Source organism: Oppia nitens, unplaced genomic scaffold (assembly GCF_028296485.1).
Source record: "Oppia nitens isolate AA-2021 unplaced genomic scaffold, nextdenovo-longstitch-racon4-pilon3 scaffold2_pilon_pilon_pilon, whole genome shotgun sequence".
Lineage (NCBI taxonomy): Eukaryota > Metazoa > Arthropoda > Arachnida > Sarcoptiformes > Oppiidae > Oppia > Oppia nitens.
The window spans coordinates 8,023,530-8,033,819 of record NW_026533210.1 but is presented as its reverse complement, the minus strand read 5'-3'; the positions used below and the strand labels follow the sequence as shown (position 1 = coordinate 8,033,819).

Here is a 10,290-nt window from a genome sequence, read left to right as displayed (position 1 = left end):
AAATAATTGTCAAAAAAATTTTGTTTTATGTTTAGTGCATTTTAGAAAATTACATAAAAATGTTTTTCAAAGTGGAATCTTTTGACATATATTTTTAAAATTTAATCAAAATTTCAATTATATATACTTTTAAAAATTTTTATATTATATAATTCATATAAAACATTAATCATTTTGATAACTTAAAAACATGTTTACAGTACTATTATGTTTACATTAAAAATTGCTAAATATTTTAGTAGTTTTATTTAATATAAATCATAAGTGTTAATATAAAATTGAGCAAGTTCCCTCCAACCATTTATTTTCCAAAAGTTCCCAAAAATTTTGTCTGTTCACTGGGAATTCATAGGGAATCTATTTCCTTGTATTAGCAAAAATATTGAAATCTAAACAACAAATTTTATTATTAAGATTTGAATAACAAATGTTGTATTAAACTGTATTTTGAATGCTATTATTAAATAGTATTTACTGAATTTATTGTGATTTCAAATTGATTTTTTTAATATTTGTGACAATAAAATTTAATTTAATAATTTAATATTTATTATAAAAAAATACATTTTCCTTTCTAACAATAAAGGGAGGGAATATAAAATATTTCCTTATTTTCCGTGAAACTTCTCTCCCTTGAAAAGTTGCCCGAAGCCTAAGTATAAGACGGGTCCTTTAATATTTTTAATGAAATTACCGGTAATTTTTCGTTTAAATTGAACGAAATTATATATTATTTTTAAATTTTATACAAATTTTAATAGTATTAGTACAGTATAGTAAAAAGATATATAGATATCTTATTATTAATAAGTTAATACTATAAATTAAATTATCGACAATTGCAATACAATATATTTATTAAATGAAAAATATAGTAGTTAGAAATTTTAATTTTATTAAAATGTAAATTAAAATTTACAAATTAGTTTTCTGTAATATCTTTAGACAATAAAAATACAAAATATTTCATAATAATTCAATTTTAATGAATTAATAATTGAATACATTATTGATTTGATAAATATTTTATTTTTCAAAATTTTTTTTTTTTAAATTATAAAAATATTTTAAGTTTATTAGAGTTGAAAAATATTATAAAATAGTTAAACAAATTAGATTACGGTAAACCATAAAACCGGAACCGACAACACAAAATCGGTTAGGATTTTTAGATATTAAATACGATTTAAATTTGGGATTTATTTTTTTTGACAATAAGATTACCGGTCAGGTTTCGGTTCGTTAGGTTTCTGAACTCTATTTATAAATTGAATATACAGTAGAAAACAAAAAAACAAAGAGATATTGTCTATAAATAGATAAAACAAAAAATTTATAGACAAATCTCATGACACCATCACTATTAATACCAAACAGTACTTCAATTTATTTTTATTTATAAACATTATAAACAAATATCTAAGAGCTAATCGAGATTATCAATTACGGGGTAAATGTGTATAATTTTATATCGAAATAATAAAGTGTAAAATAAATAGTGTATACAAATTGAAATTAATTATCACATACGCTAACAAATAATTAGCGTAATTTTTACAATATATGAAAATAGTATAAATGAAATTAAAATATTTAGTTTAAACAAATTAAAAAATGAATTATCAATATATATATATATATAAATATTGTTTTTAAACAGACATATCCATCGCAATCTTAGCGTACGGATTGTAACCGATTAGTTCAAAATCATCACTTTTGAAGTCATCGATCTCATGGACAGTACGTTTGATATGTAGTTTTGGAAATGGACGGGGAGTTCGAGTTAACTATTGGTATAAAATAAAAACAATTGATTGTCAATCATAATCAACTAATATGTTTGGTTTAAATTACTTGTTCTTTGAGTGGATCCAAATGGTTCAGATAGATATGCGCGTCGCCTATCGTATGGATAAAATCGCCGCACTTTAGACCAGTTATGTGGGCCATCATATGTGTCAATAAGGAATAGCTGGCAATATTGAATGGCACTCCCAGTCCCTAAAGTGACCACAAAATAAATGTCATTTAAATACAGTATATTTGTCTGTCTATATGTTTATCGATATATATATATATATATATATACTTAAAGAGATATAAATATAAATTTATATCAAATAACTATAAATAATATGTCAAATACTATAACAAATGTCACAAAAAAAGAAGAAAAGATATCTTCGTGTTTAAACACAAAAAGATCCGTTAAATTTGGGTGATATTTAAGATAATAAATACAACCATTACTTACCACATCACCAGATCTCTGGTAGAGTTGACACGAAAGTTCACCATTTGATACGTAAAACTGGACCAAACAATGACACGGAGGTAAAGCCATTGATGGGATATCTGTTTTCAATATTAGTTCCGACAAAAAAAAAACAAAACTATGTGTCAATAACTACGGTAATCACTGAACATTTTTGGTCAAAAAATAATTATTACCGATCGGATTCCACGAACAGATAATCATTCGTCGGTCGTCGGGATTTGTTTTAATCGTTTCGATGACACTCTTCAGCTGATCGATACCTTGGTTGCCGTAATCGCTGTCTTTGTTGACATAGTTTGCACCGAAATGTCTCCATTGAAAACCATAAACGGGTCCCAAATCGCCTTCTTGTCGATCATTAAAACCAAGAGAGTCGAGAAAACTTCGGCTGCCATTAGCGTCCCATATCTTAACGCCAACTTTGGACAACTCTGTACTATCGGTACTGCCTCTGATAAACCAAAGAAGTTCTTCGACAACACCTCTCCAGAAGACTCTTTTGGTGGTCAATAGTGGTATAACACCTAAAAACAAAAATTATCAATTAATTAATATAAAAAATAAGTAATTTGATGGATCAACTTCAGTATACAAACCATCTCTTAGCGAATATCGGCATTGACTGCCAAACACCGAAACAGTTCCCGTCTTTGTTCGGTCATTCTTGCGGTGTCCGCGATCTATGATATGTCTGATGAGATTCAAGTATTCATATTCATCGTGTTGTTGTTGTTGTCTTTCATCATTATAATCATCGGTCACTTTATCATCGGTGGTCAATTGGTGACCATTTTCGATAGTATTCATGATAGTGTCACTGCCGCTTATATAGTTTGACCAACTTAATTATTATGGGAACCGATCAGCGATTATATATGAGTGTCAACTGAACGACACAATTATGGACAACTATCACATCAGGTCAATGGCCAGTCGGTATGTCAAATGGTTTGCACGTCCGACCACTACCAACACGTGTGGACTAAAAAGTAAAATAGCGCTAAAAGTTATTACAGTATTATTGTTTGGAAAATGTGTTTTTGAAATGTTTTTGGGATAACTTGTAATAGGATTAGCAATACATTAGTATTAGTATAATATTACAGTATTTATATAAACTTTTTTTCAATATATCAAAGTTCAATATAATATTAATAGTTAGCAATAGTTATCTAAATTTGTAATCAATTATTTTGACAAAACAACAAAAATTGTTTAATAAATTTATATCTATAGTATATAAAGTTTTTTTTGGCAAATAAATTAATTAGTATATATATATTTCCTATTCAATTATTGTTATTTCTATTCAATAACTCTTTTATCAATAATACAACAATTATTATCAAATATTTCATGACTGATATGAAATTACAATTTAATATTAAATATTTTATTTGTAATACAATAGTAATCAAGTTGAGAATGCTAGAAAGCATTTCCATACGAACTCCTTATCCAAAAGTAATTTTTAATTAAAATCAAATAACAGTATATATAACAAAATAAACACAGCTTTTGTCATATGGTATAAAATAACTCAAAGAAATTATTATATTTATTCTAATTTTTCTAATTTTAGTATAATTTTACTAATTTTAGTATAATTTTACTAATTTTACTAATTTTTTGTTCACTTTTTTGTATTTCTAAATTTTGTATCAAAATGATAATTACTTATAACATATTTTTGATGCTTTATTCAAATTTATACTTTTAAATTTAATTTCAAATTTTTTTGTACTTTGACCGCCATTTTCTCTATGTTCCCGAAGAGATATGAAAATTTTTATGCTAATCACTTATAAATTATTTTTGATGTTTAATCCAAATCTGAAGTAAAAATTGCAAAATTCAATAAAATACAGACAGAAAGACATATAGAATTCAGATACGCACTCCTTTCAGGAGTTTGTGAACAATATGGGTTTAGCCAATCACCCACTGATTAGTTGTATTACAATATTTTTTAGTATCAAATATAATGTATGTTTAATATTTTATTTAATATACTACAGTAATGTAGTGTTTAATGTTACCGGAATAGGACTATATATATATATATATATTTAAATTAAAGCAAATTAAATTTGTTATCCATATGTTGTAATAATACTAAACTAAACATATCTTTGTAATACAAACCGTGGATTAGATTTGAATTTTGATGAATAGATAGTGAATAGCATATAAAGTGAATACATTTAAACAATAATAATTGCTATAAAATAGACTCTAAAAAATGACCCTGGATATATTCATATTATATTAAAGCAATTGAATCAACCCGAGGGGGTAAAAGGTAGAAAATGTAAAAGATTTCAAAGTTTTTATCTTCAATAGTCATATATTTGATATTTATGTTAATTTATTATAATTTTATACAATAAAATTATAATAAAAAAATTATATATTTGAAATTCAATATATAATATATACTGTATACCGGTAAATGAAATAAAAAATAATAGTATTTGATAAAACTATATAACAAATTAATCATTGAAAACACACACACAATAATGTTAAATTAAAATATATAGGAAACATAATATTTATGGTACTATAGGTACTATATAATAAAAATAATAATCAATTGGTTTAATTTATTAATTAAAATCTATAATTTATTTATAAATTTCTAATATATAATAATAATAATATTAATAAATATTTATGAATTAAAACAAAAATTAATAAATATTCGCTAAAATAATAATAGATTAAATTATTACATTTCGATGTTCCAAATAAATATACAATAATTACATAATCATTATGTATATATAATTATTAACAGAAAAATATTTAATCATCTTTTTATATATATATATAATTATAAAAATAACACAATGAGTTAAAAACAATAAAATTCAATATCAATTATTTAAATAAATAAGAGTTTCTGCTTTTGATGCTAATTATAATCACTTCATTATTATTATTATTATTCAATACTAATCACTAAAGAAGGCGAACACTTCCACAAAGTTGTTGATTTTTGATGACTTTTGTTGCTTTTATTATGTTTGCCATCACTATTGGCCATAGGTTTAAGTCTGATGGTGTCATCGCTTATGGTATTAGTGTTGCATTCAATGCCTAACTTATAGATTCCTCTGTAGAAGAATGTTAGACCACATTCGTGACAATAGTTCTTCATTGATTCAATCTATGGTTTTTTGTTTAATTAAAAAACAAATTATAAGATATTTTTAAACAGATTATTCTTCTGGTATGTTATGGTTAACTTACTTCTGGTATAACAACTCTATCAAAACCGGTCAACGCTTTCTTCATTTCTAACCTATAGTTTCGCTCTTTACCGATTCGGTGACTGTTTTGGTAGTCCTGATAGTAATTGATTGAGAGATTCAATGATTTCAATGAAACGGCCGAACAATTATACAACGATATGGCGACTGATATGTATTGACCGGCTTTAAAGCTAAACTCATTACCATTACGCAAGTTTTGGTCGTTTAAAGTAACTTCTACTCAACAAAAACATAAAAAAAATAAATATTAGATTTTAAATTATAAGATAATTTATTTTTTGTTGTTGTGTAATAACAAACCCCATTGGATGGGCGATAAAAGTATTGAGTTAAGCATTTGGTCGGAATAGGGAACGTTGGCCACCGATGCCGTTCCTCTAATACCAGATGATGGGAGTTTCCAATTTAAGTTTAATTGATTGATGAGATGTTGTCGACATCGAGCTAATAATGTTTGAGATGAATCCTCCCGTTTGTCATCACTATCGGTTTCATCATCAACTAGAGGACATCGTTCAATGGGCACCGGTATACGACAGGTTTCATTGGCTTCTATTAGTATTTCTTTAGTGGCCGTATAATGTAGTTCCATCTCTTGAGTTGTGACGTTCAGAGCATCCAATACTAAAAAACAATTGGTTGGCCTAACAGTTTGACAATTATATAATTAATAGTAATAACAATAATATGCTTTCAGTAGTTAGTCATCTTACAAATCGGCGGGTAATACATCCCAATGAGTAATTAAAAGTGACGGTTGAATCTCTATAATAATGGCTAAACAACTTTGCCGACAATAGCCGGAAGCGAGTCCCGGTCCTCCACTATACTCAAACATTAGAAGAACTTCTACTATCTATTAATAGAAAAAATAATTAAATATTATGTCAGAAATTTAATTTCAATAACAAAAAAATAATAGACAAACCTTTGAGGGAAATGGATCAAAGGTATCGTTAATTCTTTTATCAATTTGTTTCGGTTTACTATTCGTTTGTAATTCAGATATAAAATTCGCTAAAGTGGTTGAACCTAACAGTTGAGTCTTTTTGGTGGTGGCGGTGACACCGGTATGTGCGGGAGAATTCTGGTGGGAGCCAATCGTTGCCGACCTATTGGTCGTAGCTTTTGTATTATTTCTATTATTATTATGGCTGGACTCGACTACAAAGCCGCCGATGGCGTTCAAATTGAGATCGAAAGTGATGGACGCGCCACAGGCCAGTGGTAAGTCTTTTATTATTTCGTTGTCATCCCATTCAAGTAGTGATCGTTCAGTTTCTTTCGGCAATTTTGTTATTATACTGACATTAATTAGTTCAATGAGTTCACTATTGGGACTGTTATTTGATAGTGTGATCTGAAAGGTGCGCTTTTCGCCGGCAAACATCGTTACCATAGCATTGTAAGCGATATGAGTCTTATCGGTGGCCAATGAGTTGGTGGGTAATGTTTGAGTGGTCTTCGGCAACGAACATGAAATGCCAATCAATGGAAGAAATGGAATGACTTCTACTGAGTAATTCTTAGGAAGTTTCAACTTCTTGGCCTTCGGTAGCTCACGAAGTCGACACTCGCTGTTGACGCCCAACGTTTGCATACTGTAGCCCAAGATATCAAGTTTGCCACTCGATCGGGGAATTCCTGTCAGTTTTATTGTTACATTTTGTGAATCGGGTGCCATCGTCAGCGATACAGCATGTGTTTCAAAAGTCAGACCATTAGTCATGAGTACCATTTGAGATATATTCAGTTCAATCGGCAAATAATTATTGACTACCAGTATTACTGTCGCTATCTCGCCTTCTGTCCACTTATAGTCCAATAGTGTACTAACTGTGGACAGTCTTCGCGGTGTATTCACAGTACTTCGGTTGAGTTGAAGCGGTGTAAATATGAAAGGACTGGATGGTGTCGATGATGGTAACGGTTTGATTTTGGATTTCAGTTTAACAGGTCTCAGATGTGGCGACAGATTTTGCACTTTGAATGAGACTACTGTTGGAAATTTAGTTAAATTAACTGATGGTATGACAAATCCGTTCTGCAGTTTCATCGCCGACGACTCGACAGTCGGCGACGATGATGATGACTCTTCTTCAGCTAAGCGGGCGGACAGCGATATAAGTTTATTTGCAAACTCTTGCCGTTGATTGACAGTCAAGTGTTGAAACAGAGATTGTAACAGAAAGCTCATGTGTCTTACGGCCAGCGAATGACAATCCATTTTGGCGGCAGTGGTCACCAATTCTTGCAATAATTGCAAATGAATGCCCGGCCAGCCGACAGTATTGGTATCGATTCGGCGCTGATATTCAATGGGATCCAATGTCAGACCGTAGCCGTCGAGCGATGGCAACAACAGCTGATAGCATTTAATCCAATCGGGATCTTCGAGATGCAACGATACGGCTTTCAATGCGGCCAATCGGCGATAGAAGGCGGCCTTTCGGTTCTGGCCAGTGTTGGCGTACACCTCGGCTATCATTGTCAGATTGTCTACATTGCTCATCGCTATTCACCGCCTCTGTCTCTGTCACCGCAAATCAATTGACAACTAATCAACCGATAATCGGTTGTACTGTCGATAATACTGTCATTGACCTGAATATGCAATAGATATATAAAGAAAATAATCGGTTAATTGTTTTGTCCACAAAAAAAAACAATAATAATAATAATAATAATAAAATACTTGCAATGATATTGTTTTATCAATTAACGTATAATTAATTAATTGGTACTAAATTTTTTTGTGATGATATTATCACGACATCAGTGGTAAACATAATTTTAAAAATTTGTTAAAATGTTTTTATGAGACAATTATTTAGTTAATGATATTTTATTATTAATATTTGTGTCAATAATACTGTAATAATAATAATAATAATAATAATAATAATAATAATAACTCTCTAAACACTGAAAACTGCGGTCAAAACACTTTATTATTACAGGTATTACTGTATAAATAATATATACACCACTAATGGCGGGTTACATGCAATCACTGTTGTCAATGGCAACCGTCAACATTATATTATTAACATTTTGACAACTATTTATTTATTTGCTGGATATTTAATATAAATGTACTTGCGCATTTTTGTTGTGTATTCAAATTTATTTATAATATTGTATCCAGGAACAATTTTTGTATTATCAATAAAAATACCAAATATGTGACCAAAAAAAAAATAGTTACGATAATAGTAATGAAGTTTATTTTAGTTATAAATGAATAACATACTGTAGTACTGTACTGTTATAACTAGTATTATTATTTAACTTAATTATATAACTATTTTATATATTTTAGTTTAGACATTTACAATATAATAAATCAAAACTTTTATATAATATAAGTTTTGATTTATTATCATTGTCATCATTGAATCAGTATAAATTATTTAAATGCATGATAAAACAAAATATTTAAATAAATTGCATTGAATTTTAATTAACAGTAATGATTTATAATTAATATTTTACAGTTTTTTGTTTTTAAATTAAAAATTTAGTATTTATATTATCAGATAATTAAATAGAATTGAATTCAATTTACAATCAATTAATGTAATCTAATTACTAATTACTTTAATTTATTAAAAATAATAGCAATTTTTATTTATTAAAAAAATTATGCTATCATAACTAAATAATAAAATAATATTTTTAAAAAAAAATATATATATATTTATTGAATACAAACTTGAATTAAATATAAACTCTTGTAAATTATACAATATTAAAACAATAGAATTTAGTAAACTTTTCAAAACAGCTAATAATATAATAATAATAAACAAAGAAACAAAAATTATGAAAAAATTGAGAAAACTATAAGAAATAAAGACAACACAATATAAGTGGATTGACCGGCAAATGAATGGCCTCTTCGACCTCCTCCAGAGCTTCCACCAGAGTCTCCACCAGTTCCGCCTCCAGTACTGTCGTCGCCTGAGTTTTCACCACTTCTCGACTGTATTTTAGTATCAGTCAGTTTAGTACAGGGTATGTACTGTTTGCACCCATTGTCGCCAACATCTTTGGGTTTCAATGATTTGCACTTAACATCACTAATTGAAATACCTTTCTTCGAGCAAATCTCTTCATTGGTTTTTTGCGACCAAAACTTATTTTCTGCGGCAAAATCGTTGTTATCCTCTTTACTACACTCCTTCTGAATCTATTGATATAATATATCAATTGAAAATTATATATAAATAAAAATTATAAGTTTAATAACTATCAGTTTTTTTTTGGTCAGCAATTAGTTACCACTTTATCAACAATACAATTGAATTCATGTCTAAGACAACAGTACTCTTTGTTGATATCTTTCGGTATAACCCCTTTGACATCCCAATCAATTGATCCCCATCTCTGTTGCAAACAAACGTCTGCCTTATGAACCAACGGTTGTATCTTTTCAGTGCATTTGTCGCTGACATCGAAAATAAGACTCAAAAAGGAAACCGAATCGTCTTTGAAATTGAAGTTTCCTTCGCCGGACACCACTGTCAACAGTACTCCAGAAGTAATCAAAATAATTGATGTAATAATCAACAAAATATTCATTTTATTAAACAACATATCAATTAATTATTTAAATTAAATAATCAATAATTTCTAATTATTTGTAGAGCACTGTATACAGTATACTAAGTAAATATTAAAGAATAATAAATTAATTGTATTTTTAAAATTATGTTAACAATCATTGAA

General features: G+C 28.3%; 3 protein-coding genes across 3 annotated transcripts; all 3 read right to left on the bottom strand.

Moving 5' to 3' along the window:
- Positions 1 to 1,628: 1,628 nt before the first annotated feature.
- On the bottom strand, positions 1,629 to 3,366 carry LOC128956435 (thymidylate synthase-like). The gene is made up of 5 exons (XM_054302176.1): positions 2,878 to 3,366; positions 2,455 to 2,805; positions 2,258 to 2,358; positions 1,858 to 2,004; positions 1,629 to 1,790 (listed from the first exon to the last, which is right to left on the bottom strand). Exons 1-5 carry the CDS (start codon positions 3,086 to 3,088, stop codon positions 1,653 to 1,655), a joined length of 948 nt encoding a protein of 315 aa, XP_054158151.1. The 5' UTR covers positions 3,089 to 3,366; the 3' UTR covers positions 1,629 to 1,652.
- Positions 3,367 to 5,195: 1,829 nt separating this feature from the next.
- Positions 5,196 to 8,405, bottom strand: LOC128954894 (protein brunelleschi-like). Its single transcript, XM_054300498.1, has 6 exons — positions 8,255 to 8,405; positions 6,488 to 8,163; positions 6,273 to 6,415; positions 5,860 to 6,203; positions 5,537 to 5,775; positions 5,196 to 5,453 (listed from the first exon to the last, which is right to left on the bottom strand). The coding sequence occupies exons 2-6, from the start codon at positions 8,069 to 8,071 to the stop codon at positions 5,229 to 5,231; spliced, it is 2,535 nt and encodes an 844-aa protein (XP_054156473.1). The 5' UTR covers positions 8,072 to 8,163; positions 8,255 to 8,405; the 3' UTR covers positions 5,196 to 5,228.
- Positions 8,074 to 10,226, bottom strand: LOC128955997 (uncharacterized). The gene is made up of 3 exons (XM_054301678.1): positions 9,844 to 10,226; positions 9,425 to 9,751; positions 8,074 to 8,163 (listed from the first exon to the last, which is right to left on the bottom strand). The coding sequence occupies exons 1-3, from the start codon at positions 10,156 to 10,158 to the stop codon at positions 8,074 to 8,076; spliced, it is 732 nt and encodes a 243-aa protein (XP_054157653.1). The 5' UTR covers positions 10,159 to 10,226.
- Between the last annotated feature and the right edge of the window lie 64 nt (positions 10,227 to 10,290).

Excerpts from the sequence above, each read along its gene's own strand:
- LOC128955997 (XM_054301678.1), bottom strand. The coding sequence starts at position 10,158 with ATGTTGTTTAATAAAATGAATATTTTGTTGATTATTACATCAATTATT. Across the intron at positions 9,752-9,843 it reads ATTGTATTGTTGATAAAGTG|ATTCAGAAGGAGTGTAGTAA; the intron begins GTAACTAATTGC and ends TTATATCAATAG. Across the intron at positions 8,164-9,424 it reads CCGGTCAATCCACTTATATT|GTCAATGACAGTATTATCGA; the intron begins GTGTTGTCTTTA and ends TTGCATATTCAG.
- LOC128956435 (XM_054302176.1), bottom strand. The coding sequence starts at position 3,088 with ATGAATACTATCGAAAATGGTCACCAATTGACCACCGATGATAAAGTG. Across the intron at positions 2,005-2,257 it reads ACCAGAGATCTGGTGATGTG|GGACTGGGAGTGCCATTCAA; the intron begins GTAAGTAATGGT and ends TGGTCACTTTAG. Across the intron at positions 1,791-1,857 it reads TGGATCCACTCAAAGAACAA|TTAACTCGAACTCCCCGTCC; the intron begins GTAATTTAAACC and ends TTATACCAATAG.
- LOC128954894 (XM_054300498.1), bottom strand. The coding sequence starts at position 8,071 with ATGAGCAATGTAGACAATCTGACAATGATAGCCGAGGTGTACGCCAAC. Across the intron at positions 6,416-6,487 it reads TTGATCCATTTCCCTCAAAG|ATAGTAGAAGTTCTTCTAAT; the intron begins GTTTGTCTATTA and ends TTCTATTAATAG. Across the intron at positions 5,454-5,536 it reads ATAGAGTTGTTATACCAGAA|ATTGAATCAATGAAGAACTA; the intron begins GTAAGTTAACCA and ends AAAAAACCATAG.